The 17,186-nt window shown below is 47.5% G+C and overlaps 2 protein-coding genes and 1 long non-coding RNA gene across 16 annotated transcripts in view; 2 read left to right on the top strand and 1 right to left on the bottom strand.

Moving 5' to 3' along the window:
* The window catches only part of LOC309612191 (uncharacterized protein), a gene marked incomplete at its 5' end in the record, with an annotated part of 90,525 nt that extends 87,101 nt beyond the window's left edge, over window positions 1-3,424 (bottom strand). For 2 of the 4 annotated variants that reach the window (XR_014235036.1, XR_014235037.1), the window contains one exon: window positions 1,729-3,424. Coding sequence is in view for 2 of the 4 variants with exons in the window: in XM_082357579.1 (XP_082213705.1) it covers window positions 181-1,071 (891 nt within the window). Of the gene's footprint in view, window positions 1-63; window positions 1,072-1,728 lie in introns of those variants that run through there. The other 2 variants (XM_082357579.1, XM_082357578.1) reach the window with 1 other exon arrangement.
* Window positions 1,018-17,186, top strand: part of ASAP2 (ArfGAP with SH3 domain, ankyrin repeat and PH domain 2) — a gene marked incomplete at its 5' end in the record, with an annotated part of 159,735 nt that continues 143,566 nt past the window's right edge. For 8 of the 11 annotated variants that reach the window (XM_082357545.1, XM_082357547.1, XM_082357546.1 and 5 more), the window contains one exon: window positions 1,018-1,152. In XM_082357545.1, the coding sequence (XP_082213671.1) occupies window positions 1,027-1,152 (126 nt within the window). Of the gene's footprint in view, window positions 1,200-17,186 lie in introns of all 11 variants that reach the window. The other 3 variants (XR_014235034.1, XM_082357549.1, XM_082357541.1) reach the window with 1 other exon arrangement.
* On the top strand, window positions 3,419-16,421 carry LOC309612199. The gene is made up of 2 exons (XR_014235047.1): window positions 3,419-14,976; window positions 15,586-16,421. It is a non-coding gene; the product is annotated as an uncharacterized lncRNA (long non-coding RNA).

The raw sequence follows: 17,186 nt of genomic DNA, 5'->3' as shown, positions 1-17,186 counted from the left end.
ACATAACCATCTCTTTACTTGCCTCACGAGGTCGTGAGGATTGGATGGCACAAAAGCACTCACTCTATGGTCATTTCTCGTGGCTGTCACCGAATCCCAAGCTGGCGGGCGGGTGCTGCCGGGCGGGGCGCGGGAGGCATCTGCCAGGCGGCGCGCATGGTCCTGCAGGGGGCGAGCTCCTCACACCTTCTCCCGCGCCCGGACGGGCATTCCCGGCGGTTTATGGGGGACACCAAGAAGGGTTCCACGACCGGGGGTGGGGCGGGGACGAGACGAGGGGACGGTGGCTCGGCCCGGGAGGTGTAGGCACACTCTGCGCGCGCGCTCGCGGACCCGGGGTGGGATGAGTGACGGGAAGCTCGGACGCGGCTCCGTCTGACCCGCCGGCCCCGCGGGGCGCGCCCTGGAACCCCGGCGCGCGGCGGGGACCCGAAGGCCGAGACAATGCGGCGCGCGGCGGCGGCGGGCGAGCAGCTCGGCGAGCCGGAGCGCGCGCCGCCTTCCTTCCTGCAGGCTCAGCTTCCCGGCGGCTGCGGCGGCGGCGAGCGCGCGGATTGGCGGCCCGGCCCTCCGCGCCGCCCCGCCCCGCGCCCGGCCGGCCACCGCCCCCGGCCCGGACCCGCCCCTCTCCGCGGGAGGCGCTCGGGGCCCGCGGCTGGGTGGCGGGTAGTTCCCGCCGGCTGTGCGCGTCCGCCTCGGGGCTCGCTCGGGAGGACAGGCGGCGGCGGAGCCCTCGGCGCGGCAGGCGGACGGGCCGGGCCCGAGCTGCGCGGGGCTGCGCGCGCGGCCCCTGCTCCCGCCGCCGGGCCCCGCGGGCGGCAGACCCGCGCCCTGCGGCGGCTCGTGCGGCGGCTCGTGCGGCTCCCGCGGCGGCGGCCCGCGCCGCGGCGATTCCCTTTGTCCGCCGGCCGGGCGAGCTGCGGGCGCGGCGAGGGCGGCGGCGTCGGCGTCCGAGCGGCCGGTCGGAGCCCTCGCGGCGGCTGAGGCGGCGGCTCCCCCGCGGCCGGCCGCCCGCGCTCTGAGGCGATGCCGGACCAGATCTCCGTGTCGGAATTCGTGGCCGAGACCCATGAGGACTACAAGGCGCCCACGGCCTCGAGCTTCACCACGCGCACGGCGCAGTGCCGGAACACGGTGGCGGCCATCGAGGAGGTGAGCGGCGCCGGCGGGCCTCGCCGGGCGGGCGGCTCCGGCCGCAGGTAGCGCCGCGCCCCGCTAGCCCGCCCCCGCCCCGGGCCCGGCTCCCGCATCCCGGGAAAAGTTTCTTTTCCTCGGGATCCGGACGCGGCTGGGCGAACCCTGCCCGAAACAAGCCCTTTGTTCCGTGGAGGTGGCTCGGAGGAGACGGCTGCCGGCTGCCTACCTTGGGCCTTTTTAAGACCCCCCCCCTCATCCCCTCGCGGGGCCCCGGGCCGGGCGGTACCCCCCGCCCCCGCCGTTCCCCACCTCCCCGCGCCGCCAACTTTGGCCCGTGGCCCCCCAGAGTCCCCCTCTCAGCGCGTGGAGTGCCCCTGTCCCCAGCCTGCCCGGCGCGGTGCCCGTGTGCCCGGGACCCGCTCTGCACGACTCTTGGGTCGGTCCGGGGGACCCCGGCTGCCCAGGAAAGGTGTGCACACCTTAGCCAGGAAGGCCTGACCCGCGCAGCGCCGCGCGGCGCCCGGGGAGGAGTGGGCGAGCCGGGCTTCCGATCCAAAGGCCTTTGCTGACCCCCGGGGACGTGTGTCTTACCTGCTCGCAGCCCTGGACGCCTCCCTTCCCCATCAGCCTGGAAAAGGCCTGCTTTTAGTCAAGGTGCAGAGTCATCGTCTAGTGCTAACTAGTAAGCCCTGCACATCCTGCGGAGAGAGCGCTTAGGACCGGCAAGCTTAGGTGACAGTCAGAGCCGCCTGGGACCGAAGGGCAGAGTTCGTGAGTCCAGGGCCACCGCCGCCTGGGGTTTGGGGCAGCTACTCACCTCTCTGCCCTCATTTTCCTTACCTATCGAACGAGACTAGCAATGCATCCGGATTTTCCAGGTGGTTATGAGGGTCAGAGACACTGTGTCAAGTTCTTGGCTCATAATAGGGAACTGGTTTACCAGCCACACGTGTGCCAGTGTCGAATAGATGATTAAATTCCTCTTGGCCAGAAAGTCAAGTTACGTTCTTAAAATGGGTATGGTAGGTATTTTAGAAGGAGCTGACTGGGCTAGAGTGAGTGAGGGGAGGTCACCAGAGAGCTTTAAATTAAGCGATGGCATTCAGGTTTTTGCCCACTTGAACAAAGCAGCTGCTGTTAGGAATTGCTCGGGGGAAAAAAAATCCAGAATGTTTTCCCTTAATGGAAATTTTTTTCTTTGTAGACATAAACAGTCAATAATAGGCTAAATCAAAAGTAGCAGATTCAACATTCTGAGTGTTTTAAGTATAGTAGAGGGCTTTCTCCCCTCCTTCCTTCCTCCCACCCCCCCCCCCTTTTTTGTGTGTAGAGGAGAGCTGAGTGTAAACCTTTTGTAGTGAGCTCTGTGATCCCACATCACTTAATTCTACCTGTATTAGCAAGGCTTCAAGATGATGCCTTCAAATGAGGCAGATGGGGATGAACATAGTAAGTTTTTTCAGAAGTGCTGGTTGAAAAGCAAGAAGAATATTTTCACGGTGTTTTGAAAATACACCATTAACAATGTTTATGGAATGATTGCAGCCCAGGAGGTAGCTGAATATCTTTTAAGGGAAGGAAGCTTTGTACACAGTGCCTTAAAAAGAGCTTAATTGTGTTTAAAGTTCTGTTTCTTTTCCCTACTGAAGTTTGTCACTTAAATATTATTAACACTGGCAGATGCTGGAAAGCTAGGCAAATAGGAGTTGCTATTAAAATTGGCATATCCTTTCCTGATTAGTTTTAGTTTGCAGTGTGTAATTCCAAAGCTCTTTTTGTATGCTGTGCAGGAGATTACCCTAGAGCTCAGTTACTGAGCAGATTAAAGAGAGACTGGATTTGGCCATGTTACTAAACTGCAGGCTTGCTCCATGTTGCCATCTAAGAACAAGAATTGGTTAAAGTCTCAAAAATGAAAAAAAAAACAAATCATTACAGGTCTGTCTCACTTTAAGCAAATTCAGTATACATACTAAGGTAATGGTACATGTGAGCTTACATTTATGAGAGAACTAAATTTGAAACAGTTACTTAACCAGTGATGCCCTCATGTTTTGATTTTAAACAAGCATCTGCTCTTCATACTGAAATGAGACATGTGAGTTGGTATTGTGACAAATAAATTTAAATATAAATAAATTTAAAATGTGCAAGTCCTCGGTCCTGTGTTTAAACAAACGTGTCATGGAATTAGTAAACTAATTTTAAACTGGTTAATGTTTGTGAACCTATTATTTCCAAGATAAGTTATGTCTGCTAAAAGTCATCCTACAACTGAAGTGTAAGTTTTTTTGATATGTACCCTTGTAGCTGGGCTATGGGTAGCTAATGGATTCCCACCCTGTACTACGAACCTCACATCTGTTGTATTTATTCCTCATCCCTGCTTTACACATAGGAGATGGAGGCTTAGAGAGGTTAATTTGCTCAAGGTTATAGAGCTAGTAAGTTGAAGAGCTGGAGTTTGAACTTGGTTTCTTGCTGTTTTCAAAATGATGCTGCTTTCTGTTACTTTTAATAATGCTGACTTCTCTAAATTACTCCTTTGTCAGATGGACCTGGGTTCAAGTTCAGACTCCACCACTGGCCACTTGTGTGAACTTGGATGAGATACCTAATGTTTTCTCATTTTCCTTGGCTTTAAAGTCTGGATCACAATACCTGTCTACTTCAGAGGGTTGTGAGGGTTTAATGAGATAATACACAGCACAATACCTGGTAGACAACCGGTTTACTAAATGCTAACTGCTTTAATAGATTACTTGATAGTTAATCCGTAGAACCTGATCAGGGTGTTTGGCCCCAAGGTGGGACTTACATGGGTGGGTTGGTGTGGCCTGGGGGAGAGTAAGGGAAAGGAATGGTTGAATGAGTAAGTGAATGGAAAACTACTATGTGTCTGTTCACTGTTGCTTATTTTTTAACTAGTTTGTTGTCTTGGCAGCAGGTCAGCATATAGCTGCGTTTTAAAATTTTCACTTGATGATCACTTTCTCTTGGTGAAGTAATTGTTTTGCACAATTTTAGCAAAGTCTGGTGCTTCCACTGGAATCTGCCCTGTGTTTTTGGAAATAATGGAAAAAAATAAGTAGTTGTGGCTGAATCTGAAAACCCTCCTCTCCCCCCTTTTGGGGGTTTTTATTGCTGTCTCAGTTTCTTTGAGTCTCTGAGCTCTTTGAAATATTCTCAGAATAGGGAAAAGTTGTATAAATATGTGGGATATTCATAGTTAGACCCTCCTTTAGAGCGTCATCCATTCTGTCTTGCTTATTTGGCTTTGTCAGATATGTAGTTTTAAAAATAAATTTGATGTTGACTCGTGAGTATTAAAATTTAATCTACTTCCTTCCGGGCCATAATTCTCCACTCTGTTGTCCTTGGTTGCCTTGGAAATCTCATTGCTGTCACAAGCACAGGGTTCTAACTGCAGGGGTAGAATGAGCATCTGGGCTGCACAAACTCCCAGGGGCCTTGCTGTCCTTGGGGCCAGAAGCCCCTCCCAGCAGTTATTAGTGGGAACCCAGCCTACGGCCTACGTACTTTTTAGGCAAGAGTGTGATTCTGAATCTTAGCCCTTTGTGACTTGTTTGAAAAACAACTCTTCCACATCCCAGACTAACAGATTTTAGATTTATTGTCAGAAGGACATCATCTGCTTGCCCAGTCCCTTCTTATTTTCGGAAATGAGCCTCTGTGGATCAGACAGGGCCACCTTGTTATGCTGTGTTCTGTAATCTGGATGTAGGTGTCTGGAAATTTTCGAGTCATTTAAGGAGGGAATGATCTCTTCTTATGTGATCCCCATTCTCCCCCACCCCCCATTCAATTTCTCTCTTTCTTGTGATTAACAGTAAAAGTACTAATGCTGTTCGTGGTGGGTTCCAGGCCCTGTCATTCATTCAGTATTTATTAAGTGCTGCTGTGTGCTAGGTGATGGGAATAGAATTCCCAAGAGGCATGCATTCTGTCTTTGAAGCAACCTGCAGCTTAGTGGGAGAGACAGATATCCTATAAACAAATCAATGCAATAAAACGTGGTGAGGCCATAACCACAAGACTGTCCAGAATCATGGATGCCTGGGGATGGGAGTGGTCAGGTGTGCCTGGGGCCATGGTTAGGAGGGCCTTCCATGATGATGTGCAATTGAGTCTTGAAGGCAAGGTATTCATCTGTGGCTTACCACATGCTTTAATTACTAAGGTGTCTCAATATAGTTTCTTGTATCTGCCTCCCAGCCTTAGGTAAATATTGATCCACTCCTGAGTTGGTGGCCATCTAGGCCTCTGGTTGGATTTTCATAGCCAATCCACTGAGGGCTGCTCAGGCCACGAATTTGGAATAATCCTTGATTCTTACCCTCCACATGTCCAGGCCCTGATGCCTTTCTTTGTGGAGCACATACATTCTAGACTTGCACTGTCCAATATGGTAGCCTAAAATTAACCGTTCAGTTTCTCAGCTGCCCTAGCCACATTTCAAGTGCTAATAAAGCACATGTGCATTGGACAGTGTAGGTTTAGAACATTTTCCTCATTGCAGAAAGTTCTGTTGGACAATGCTTTTTAGCCACTTGCAACTCAGAGAACGGTCCACTGACCAGCTACATTGGCATCACCTGGAAGCTTGTTAGAAACGCAGACTGTCAAATCCCACCTTAGACCCGTGGAATCAGAATCTACGGTTTAGTAACATCTCCAGGTGCATTATATGCACATTAACGTTTGAGAAACACTGTTCTAACCCTGGCGGCACATTAGAATCACTTGCTGGGGGGCTTGTAGAATAGAGATGCCTGGCCCACTCCATGAAATTCGGACCTTAATTAGTTTGGGTGGGGCCTGAAACATTGGCATTTTTTAAAGCCGCTCACTAAATGGGGTTGATAATCACTTCGGTAAAGTAATGTAATGTCAGGGAGTGATAAGTGCTCTGAAGAAAAGTTACACAGAATACAGGAATAGAATGTGACTCTGGAGAGCAGGAAACTGAAATCAGGAAAGGCCTCTCGGAAGAGGTGGCATTAGAGCAGAGCCCAGAAGGCAATGAGGAAGTAGCCAGGGGAGAGCAGCACGTGAAAAGGCCCTAAGATGTGCATGGCTCAGGCCCTGTTGGAGGAGAGAAGTGGGCGTGGGAGAGGGTGAGGGACAGGCAGGGCCAGATCACAGGAGGCCTTGTGGGTCTTGGGAGGGAATTGGATTTTGTTCTAACATGGTGGGAAGCCATTGGAGGGCTTGATCTGATTCACATTTTAAACCTTTCCCGGTGGTTGCTCCAGAGAGAATAGATGGGCAGCTCATGAGAGAAAAGAGGGGGACCAGTTGGGGCTGGTGGTCATCCAGGCAAGAACGTCGTGGCCTAGGTGGTAGCAGTGGGGGTGACGAGAGGTCCGATGGAGACCCTCTGTGCTGTCTGTGCTGGGGGGCGAGGGGGACAGAGCAGGGCTCCCGTCCCAGCGAAGGCAGAGGCCAGGCTCGGTTCACGCGGGCACTTGAAGAACGGGCCTCCTGGTGTCCCTGCAGCAAAGCTGACGCTCTGGAGCTACTTAGTGTTGGTATCAAGGCCGGCTGTGTGCTGCTCAGCAGGACTGGCTGTAGAACTTGTGTTGGGGCCACTGCTGGATATTCATTTTGTTTTCTGCAGACACTGATAAGCGAAGGGAGAGATTAAGCAGAGTTGTGCAGACAGGGCCGGTGGGGTATGTCTGCTTCTCTCCTCTGCTGTTTGTAGGCAGATGATAGCAGGTGACACTTTCTTAGCTGTGTCAGATGCCTGGGATACTGTCCCAATTCAGCTCCCTAAACACTCCTCTTTCCCACTACAAAGAGGTGGTGAATTCACCTAGTCCTACCACAATAGGAAACTGCCTTCTTTGCCTATACTTTCTCTGTCATGTGGCCTTCAAGTGGTTGCCAGGGCCCTTCCAGATACTTTTGTACCATTATCGTTTTATCATGTGGATGATGTGGAATAAATGGACTGTCAACCAGAGCTGGAATGCTTGGGCTGTATTTTTTTTTTTTTTAATAAATAAACTTATTTATTTATTTATTTTTGGCTGTGTTGGGTCTTTGTTTCTGAGCGAGGGCTTTCTCTAGTTGTGGCAAGCGGGGGCCACTCTTCATCGCGGTGCGCGGGCCTCTCACTGTCACGGCCTCTCGTTGCGGAGCACAGGCTCCAGACGCGCAGGCTCAGTAGTTGTGGCTCACGGGCCTAGTTGCTCCGTGGCATGTGGGATCTTCCCAGACCAGGGCTCGAACCCGTGTCCCCTGCATTGGCAGGCAGATTCTCAACCACTGCGCCACCAGGGAAGCCCTTGGGCTGTATTTTTATTTGTATTTGGTTGTGTTGGGTTTCTTGATTCATAAATGTGTATGGGCATCTACCAGTATTTTGTTACCGCCGGGGGCCAGTGATGGAAAAGTGAGCGGGACTAGCTCCTTCCCCATAAAGCACTTATTTTCTCATCTTTTGTGTGCAGTTAGTGTTTATCCTTTTAGCCCTTTTTTTTTTGTGCCATGGACCCCTCTGGTACTCTGGTGAAGATGGTGGACCTCTTTTCAGAAAGATGTTTTAATGCATTGAATAAAATACATAGGATCTCGAAGGGAACCAAGTATATTGAAATACAGTTAGAAAAATATTTGAAAAATCTGTGTCATACTAATATATGTTTCTTTACTAAAGCATTAAATATCAAGATTTGGTTTTGGGTCTAACAAATATTTTAATTTTGAGGTACTGATGAATGTAAGCAATATTGGGAGCTGTTTCCAACAACTCTAAAGCTATATAAGTATATCTTTTGTTGGAGTCGCAGGTACTGCTAATACTACCACGGTGTGTTGCTTACATTCATAATTGAGGGAAACGCTAAATTTCATTTGGGGGCTCATGAAATCCAGATGTAATTCTTTTTTTCCGATCCAAGTTTATGGACCCCCCTGAATTCAGGCTAAGAATTCCAGGCTTGTTGGTAAGATTACTTTAGTTAATTGTATTTTGGAGTGAGTGAGTGAGTGACTCTGAAACAATGCTCCTTAAACAGGCTTCGTAATTATACCGTCATTGTCATGAATTGGTTCTTAGAGTTGAGCAGAGAGGGGTGACACCCCAAGCCAATGTTATAGTTATCCAGTAGTAAAGGTGCTTAGAGGAACTAGGGGTGGAGGATAGAGCTGTCAGTTGTGGTTTGACAGCCATGGTGCTCTCTGCATTTTTTCAAGGTCAGGGCTTGGCAGTTTCTCTTGTGGTCCTGGTTTAGTTCATACCTTTATGCATGCCTTGGCATTCAGCAAAACTGTGAATTGCATCTGCTGAGTCCTGTAGTTAGGACCCTGAGCTGGGCCGCCAATTCTCCTATTTTTACTTCTCTTGTTTTTCTGGTTTGTCATATGCTGTCCTTGACTCTGTAGGGCAAGCTTGGGTGTGAAGTGATAGATTTACAGGTACCTTCCGCCCAGAGTTCTAAGGCAGACTTTGAGTTCTGCCGTGTTTTCGGTGAGGTCACGTGTTTGAAACGATGCTGTTGTTGCATGAGTGTGTTTGGGGTGTCTGCAGCACGACTGAAGTGTTACTCTCAGTCCCTGTTGTTGTTTGTCTCTTGCCTTTTCTTTTAGCACTTACTGGGCGCTTACTGTGTGCCAGGCATGCTTTAAGTTCTTTACACGTATTAACTCTTAACTTGCTTGATGATTACAAAAACCCTGTAAGGCCCAGAGAACCTGAGCCACTTTACCAGGATCACAGAGCTAGGAAGTGGCAGAGCCAGGATTCAAACTCAAGCGTTTTGACACGAGAGTCTGCTCCTGTAGCCGCCAACTGCCTCTGTAGAGCCTGGACCGGAAAAGGCCCTCCATATTGACGGCTCTGTGACCAGCACGACCTCTCTCTTGCTGTCTGGCACTATGATGCATCTACTGCATTTCCTGAGTGGATGCTTCTGGAGAACCCTTGCTGCCACTGTTTCCTCTCTGCCTCCTCTATCCGTGTTGCTGCAGAAATGGTTCCTCGTTACTCTCTTCACTGCTCTGCTGACATGCCCAGCCCTGCAGAGCCGAGTGGCCCCGGGCATTGCTCACACCCTGGCAGGAGGCCTGCCCTACTAACGGGATTATTAATGACATCATCTCTCCACTCGGTGCTGAAGATGGCTTTGTCAGTGTGATTTTATACACAGATGCTCACAGTAAAGTCGGCTGGCTGGTGAAGACGGTTCCCTCTAATTGTGAATCCCCTTGGCGTCTAGGATTCTAGCCAGGTGATCCGGGTTTGGGGGCCTCTTTCCCTAGTTTCCCAGAAGAAATCTTAATAGAGGTTTTGTTTTTATTTTTAACACCAATGGCTGACATTTCTTTGAGCCCTAGTTCTGGGTTAAGGGCTGTGCTGTGTTTTAAATTGCTTGTTTGGATTGCTGAATCCTTTCCCCTATCCTATCTGCTGTAGATCCTGTTATCTCTCTTTTATAGTTGAAGAAACCGAGGCTCAGGCAAGTTCCATGACTGCAGGTAGCCAGCCCGCCCCACAATTAGCGGTTGATAGAACCAGGAGTCCCAGCCAAGCTGAGATTAGCCTGTGTGCTTAGGGGTGTTCCTCCTGCTGGCCCTTTAATGCCTCACCTGACGGTCTCCTGCTGGGATCTCTATTGCTGGTGAAGTTCCCTCTTTAGGTGTTTCTCTGGGCTTCTTTAGTGCAGGTTGATAGTTGTCGACCTAGGTCATCAGACTCTAACCCCTGGGGAGGTACTTAGCATCAGAGGTGTTTATTAAGTGGCCTTAACTGCTTTGGAGTGAGTTAGAAAGGTACATCTGCCTCCCCTCCCTCCCCCTCAGAGCTGAGGGACTGAGGACACCGTCACAGCTGCTTGTAGAGGACTCCAGAGCCACGTAGCCAGGGATCAGGTCCATGCACTGTTCCCTCCGTGTCAGCAGATCTGTGTTTGGAGAGGCGATCACTGAAGGGGGAATCACAGATGTGGCTTGTCTAGGCAGTCTCGGTGAGGTGTTGGCACCCTGCTGCCAGTTAGGGAACTTTGGGGAGATTCTGAGAGGAAGGGACATGTTAAGTCTTTGTACTGTATTTATTCCTCTGATAGCCCTGACCTGTTAGCTAACCAGGTGCTGGGCCTTGGGCAGCTGATTTCACTGGTCCAGGCTCAGTGGCCTCACTTGTAAAGTGGAGGGTAGATGAGACATTTCCTAACATTCTGTGTCTGCAACACAGTTCACCTGCCTCATGCCACTCTTTACTTTTTCTGACCACCTCCTCCACTTTCTGTTGGCCATTCGTATTCATACTTTTCAAGAGACTAGAGGTGAAAATAACGCTTTCCCTCTCTACTCCCCCATTAAAGATTCCTTCCCCCAAAATACCACTGGAGTCGATATGGTGGTTGGCCCATGAGCTGGAATTTCATTGGGTGCATTGCTAGTTTAAGTTTGGGACAAATGGGGCTTTGTAGTGTGCTACCCGTCTCACCTTGAACTGTCTTTCCAGGTGCATGCCTTGGTCTCTTTTTTTTTTTTTTTTTGATTTATTTATTTATGGCTGTGTTGGGTCTTCGTTTCTGTGCGAGGGCTTTCTCTAGTTGCGGCGAGCGGGGGCCACTCTTCATCGCGGTGCGCGGGCCTCTCACTGTCGCGGCCTCTCTTGTTGCGGAGCACAGGCTCCAGACGCGCAGGCTCAGTAATTGTGGCTCACGGGCCTAGTTGCTCCGTGGCATGTGGGACCTTCCCAGACCAGGGCTCGAACCCGTGTCCCCTGCATTGGCAGGCAGATTCTCAACCACTGCGCCACCAGGGAAGCCCGCCTTGGTCTCTTGATTACAGCTCTGTTGTGCTTTGCTTCTCTGGTGAAAAGAAGATTGTGTTAATGATCACAGGGTTTTGCCATCATTAAATAATTTGGACTGTTGAATTTTAAGTAAATACTGATTTTCTGACATCAGGGTTCCAAGAGCTTTTCCCTAGGCTTAGGGGGAGCCAGTATTTCATCACTGGAAGACGTGCTGTTATGAAGCCCTGTGTTGGTTGTGTTAATGTGGTGGCATGGGAAGAGCACTAGCCAAGGGGTTAGAAGAGTTGATTCCAGTTCTGATGTGTCTCCACCTTGCTATGTGACCTTGAGCAAGTCCCTGCCCTGGATGTATGGTCTCTTAAATGAGGTGTTTGGACTAGTTGATCTCAGACTACTCTCTCCAGCCTGAAAATCTCATGGTTCTTTGTATCACATATATTCAGTTTGAAAAGACACTAGAATAAATGGTGGGAATAAAAATCAGCAATGAATGGCTAGTTTTTAGTCCTGAAAAAAAGTATAGGTTATGAATTAAGTTGATTAAAAAAAAAAAACCTCTCTGTGGCTTCCTCAGGCGCTTATTTTTGTTGTTGCTTTTTTAAAAAATTGAGATACAATTCACATACCATAAAATCTACCATTTTAAAGTGTCTAATTCGTGATTTTTTTTTAGTATATTCACAGAATTTTTCAGCCATCACCTGTATCCAATTTCAGAACTTTTTTTTTTTCCAGAACATTTTTTAAAATTAATTAATTTATTTTTTGGCTGCGTTGGGTCTTCGTTGCTATGCGCGGGCTTTCTCTAGTTGCGGCAAGCGGGGGCTACTCTTCGTTGCGGTGCGCGGGCTTCTCATTGCAGTGGCTTCTCTTGTTGTGGAGCACGGGCTCTAGGCGCGCCGGCTTCAGTAGTTGTGGCACGTGGGCTCAGTAGTGGTGGCTCACCGGCTCTAGAGCGCAGTCTCAGTAGTTGTGACGCACGGGCTTAGTTGCTCCGCGGCATGTGGGATCTTCCCGGACCAGGGCTCTAACCCGTGTCCCGTGCATTGGCAGGCGGATTCTTAACCACTGCGCCACCAGGGAAGTCCCCAATTCCAGAACATTTTCATCACCCTAAAAGAAAATCCCATACCCATTAGTAGTCCCTCCCCATTTCCCTCTCCCTCAATCCCTGATAACCACTAATCGACTTTCCTCCTCTATAGATTTGCCTATTCTGGACATTTCTTATAATGGAATTCATGTAATGGAATCATACAATTTGTGGCCTTGTGTGTCTGGCTTCTTTCACTTAGCATCATGTTTTCAAGGCTCATCCAAGTTGTGGTATGATTCTGTACTTCACTCCCTTTTTTCTGGCTGAATAATATTCCATTGTATGTATATATGACATTTTGTTTATCCATTCATCAGCTGATAGACATCTGGGTTGTTTCCAGATGTTTTTGTCTATTATGTTTATGTCTATTATGTCTGGGTTGTTTTTGTCTATTATGAGTAATGCTGCTGTGATTATTCTTGTACAATTTTTTGGGTGGACATATGTTTTCAGTTCTCTTGGGTATATATCTAGGCGTGGGATTGCTGGGGCATATGGTAACTCTGTGTTTAACTCTTTGAGGAACTGTTAGAATGTCGTCTAAAGAAGCTGCACCACTTTACATTCCCAGCAGCAGCAGCAGTGTATAGGGTGCCATTTTCTTCACATCCTTTTCAGCATTTGTTACTGTCTGTCTTTTTGATTGTAGCCATCCTAGTGGATGTGCAGTGATCTCTCCTGGATTGACTTGCATTTCCCTGATTGATGACTAGTGGTGTTGAGCATTGTTTCATGTGCCTGCGGCCATTTGTATATCTTCTTTGGAGAAATACCTATTTAAATCCTTTGCCCATTTTAGAATTGGATTATTTGTTTTTTTTTTACTGTTAAATTGTAAGAGCTCTTTATATATTCTAGAAACTAGACTCTTAACAAATACATGATTTGCAGATATCTTCTCCCATTTTCACCCACTTGATGGTGTCCTTTGAAGCACAGAAGTTTTTAATTTGATGAAGTCCGGAATATCTGTTTTTCCTTTGGTTGCTTGTGCTTTTGTTGTCATACCTAAGAAACTGTTACCTAATATAAGGTCACAAAGATACACACCTACATATTCTTCTCAGAGTTTTAAAGTTTTAGCCCTTACGTTGAAGTTCTTGATCCATTTTGAGTTTGTTTTGTGAGGTAGGTAGGGATATGATATGAGGTAGGATTCCAACTTTATTCTTTTGCATGTGAATATCTAATTGTCCCAACACCATTTGTTGAAAAGAGTATTCCTTCCTCATTGAATACTTTTGACTCCCTTTTCGAAAATCAGTTGAAGTTTGTTGTATGGGTTTATTTCTGCACTCTCAATTCTAGTCCACTGATTTTATCCTTATGCTAGGCTTATGGTAAGTTTTCAAATCAGGAAGTGCGAGTCCTCCAACTTTGTTTTCTTTTCCAAAATTGTTTTGGCCATCCAGGGTCCCTGTTACCATGTCAATTTCAGGATCAACTTGTCAATTACTGCAAAAAAAAAAAAAAGCGAGCTGGGATTTTGATGGGGATTGCTTTGAATCTTAGATTAACTTGGGGACTGTGGACATCTTAATATCATCCACTCTATGACGGCAGGATGTTTTTCTGCTTACTAAGTCTTTAGTTTCTTTTAATGATATTTTGTAGTTTTCAGTGTACAAGTTTTGTTAAATTTATTCCTTAGTATTTTCTTCTTTTTTTTTCTTTTCCATTATGGTTTATTACAGGATATTGACTATAGTTTTCCCTGTGCTATACAGTAGGACTTTATTGTTTATCCATTCTATATATAATAGCTTGCCTCTGCTAATCCCAAGTATTTTATTCTTCTTGATGCTGTTGTAAATGGAACTGTTTTCTTAATTTCATTTCTGGATTATTCATTGCTACAGTATAGAAATACAATTAATTTTTGTATATTGATCTTATATCCCGCAATCCTGGTGAACTTGTTTATTAGCTCTAATGGGGTGTGTGTGTATGTATGTATTAGGATTTTCTGTATACAAGATCATGTCATCTTCAAATAGAGGTAGTTTTACTTCTTCCTTAACAGTCTGGATACTTCTTATTTCTTTTCATTGCCTCATTGCTGGATCAGTTCTTGATCATCTTTAAATGCCAATGGGTTGCACAGACTTGGGGTGCAATAAATTTAATTTGTTTTGTTTGTTCTCATTTGGGCTCTGAATATACTGAGAAAATTGGAGCACTTGGGGGCTTGGTCTCTGGTTGCAAAGTCCGTTAGTGGAAATGTCACCTGCATTGGTAACTGGGTTGCAGACATTTGCCTCATCCGGCCAAGGTGTACGGTAGGTACACCTGGCACCTGGGAGGTTTCCAGTCCAGGGCCAGGCCTTGTCTGTCTCTGCAACAGCAAACTCAGAACAACGCATTGTTTTTTCCGGTTAGCAGCTTTTTGGTTGCCTCTTTCTGTAAGCATCACCTTGATTTGTTCACTGTGGAGACCGCTGGCTTCTTGACAAAAGGTAATTGTTGAAATTCCTGGTTTTCTTCTCACCTTGTAAATTCTCTTGTTGGTTTTTCTTTTGCGGCAAATAGAAATGAGGTGTGTTTACTACTCGGGCTGTTGGGCTGTCAGAACCTGTAGCTTTTGTTTGCCTTGGTTGTAGCTTGCCAGCCGCAGGCTTCTCATTCGGAAGAGGTACCAGCAGGGGTGGAGCACAGTGGAAATCGTGAGGTAGGCAGGCGGCTCTGCACCTTTTTCATCTCCCTTCCCTTCCCTCCTCCACGCTCCTGTTTCTTTTCCTTGGGGACGGGGTTGCTGTCTAGGCAGTGTCCAAAGCTTAAAATTCTCATCTCCCCTCTTTTTTCCCCTGCATTCTCTTACCTTCACTCCCTTGGTGTATTTTCAGACCCTCGGGGCCCTGTACTTTCTTTTCAAAGAGGAGATTCCAGCCAGAGGGGACTCAGGAGGGAAGCTTTACTTTGGGATTTCGGGCTGAGGCCTTCCTTCCCGGTAAGCTGCTGCTTTGGTGATGACATTTAAAGTTGGCCTCCTTTCCTACCACACTGCCTCCCCTCAGTTTTCCAGAACTGGGTTTATTGTTCTTTTAAAAATGATTTATTGTCTTCTGTAACAGTGTGGAAGGAGCTTAATTTTTGAAGTGCACAGCTTTCTTCTTTATGGTCAGAGCAAAGTAAAGGAGGTTTGATTGATCTTATGACAAAATTGCTTTAGTCATAGCTAATGTGAAATCTCTTTAGGGCTTTGGTTTTATTTGCCCTTTTAATTTATGAACCTCCTTGGATCCCTAAGCGTCTGTGCACAAAGCCAGTGAGGCCTGATGTATCAGATTCAGGGCTTTATTCCTGCCCCTGATAAACCATGAGCTGGTATAGGGTTCTGACAGTTGGTTAGATTTTGGTTTGAATTAGGGAGTAGCAGTGTCAGCTGATGTGTGTTTCAGAAATTTGTTACTGTTTTTCCAAAGAAAAATGTACTGTTAGGTTGGGTGGTTAAAGCCGCTGGTAGGCATGGTGGTAGGCATGTGTTAGAACTTGGTGGTAAACAGAAAAAAAACCCTGTGTAAGTAGCTGCTCTAAAGCCCATCTTGTTTCTCCGTAGGTCATGGTCATCCTCGGGGTTCTGGAAAAGACCATGTAGTGAAATAGAAATAGCAGGGACCAGCGCTTAAAAGCTGAGCACAGTGAAAGGGAGGAAAAGAGAAAATTGGACTCAGAAGTGTGGAGCTGCCCCTGCTCTAGGCGTCGCCGAGGGTCTTCACGCAGCAGCCGGTTTAAGAAGAGTTCGAATCAGTACTCTGCTGTGTCAGGCAGGGAAGCACGTAATCCATTGAGGAGAGTTTGCATGAAAATAGGTTTTGAGTTTCGCCGTGTAATTTTGATTACTGTTAGTTCACTGAGAAAATTAAATTATGTGGAACAACTCTTTCCTTTGGTGTTGACCCAAATGAGGCATTTAGGGCATCTTTCTGGATGGGATTTGGGCTCTGGCAGAATGATGTGGAAATCTCTTTCAGGGACACGTAGACTTAAGTGAGGACAACCCTTGGCTCTTGGATGTCTGCTGTTAAGGAGCGCGAGGCTTAGTGGCTGGCTTCAGGGTATCGTGGCATTTCCTTTTTGGGGTGAGGGAGCCTCAAAATCCAAAGTTACGCCTGCGTGCAGTTCGCTTTCCTGTCGGACCCGCATGCCAGACTGAGCATGCTTCAGATTACGTGTTGCTTCTCTTTGAATCCTCAGAGCCCGACATGGTTCCCAGCACCCAGTTCTCAGAAAATGTCTGTTGAATGTTGAAGGCCCAGGTAATCTTTCTGTTTCTGTGATTTTATATCTTAAAACGCTTGCTGTATGTTTAGAAGTAAATTCGTTTTGATTTGAAAAATCAAGGTTGTCATGTTATCCTTTGAAACAAGAAAATCTCTTTAAGAATTACCAAAATCTCCACTCTGTAAAGCGCCCTAATATCTAGTTTCTTCATTGAAAAATACATTATGTCTTTTTTATTCTGTAAAGGCTTCCCTGGCATTCCCCAGTCCATCAGAACCACTTTCTTCTCTGAATTCTTAAAGCAGTTACTCGAAAGCAGTTTTTGGTCCATCTGTCCATCCATTGATCCGTGGATTGGTTGATCCATCCGTGGATCGATGCATCCATCTGTCCGTCCATCCATCCGTCCGTCCGTCCGTCCGTCCGTCCGTCCATCCACCCATCATTGGGACAGACCTGGGCTGTCTGATGCTTGGAATAAAGCGTGCCGCAGCTGTGCAGTGCGGTGGTCTGCAACAGCTCCAGGTCCTCCCTGGTGCCGGGGGTGGCCCTGGCTCCCTCCCCAGTGCCTGCTTGCTTCTGTAGAGCAGGGGTCTCGTCAGGGAGCAGGACAAAGGAGGGTGTAGCTTGACTGAGGTGGGTAAGTTGAAACAGTGCAAGTTGGGTTCAGGGCCCTCCCGAGTTGTCCCTGTTTGGTCAGGGCAGAGGTTGGCAAAGTACAGTCCATCCTGTTTTTGTATGCCAAAAAACAAAAACAAAAAACAAAGTAAACTAAAATAAAGGTGGTATTTGCGGTTTAAAAAGAGTTATGAAGAAAAAAACCCCCAAATCTGAAGAATATACAACAGAGACTGTGTGTATATGGCCTGCAAAGCCTAAAATATTTACTGTCGGGCCCTTTATGGAAAAAGTGTTCCTACCCCTAGGGGAGAAGAT

The sequence above is a fragment of the Balaenoptera borealis genome, assembly GCF_965194805.1.
Source record: "Balaenoptera borealis genome assembly, chromosome: 15".
Lineage (NCBI taxonomy): Eukaryota > Metazoa > Chordata > Mammalia > Artiodactyla > Balaenopteridae > Balaenoptera > Balaenoptera borealis.
This window is presented reverse-complemented; position numbering and strand designations above follow the sequence as displayed.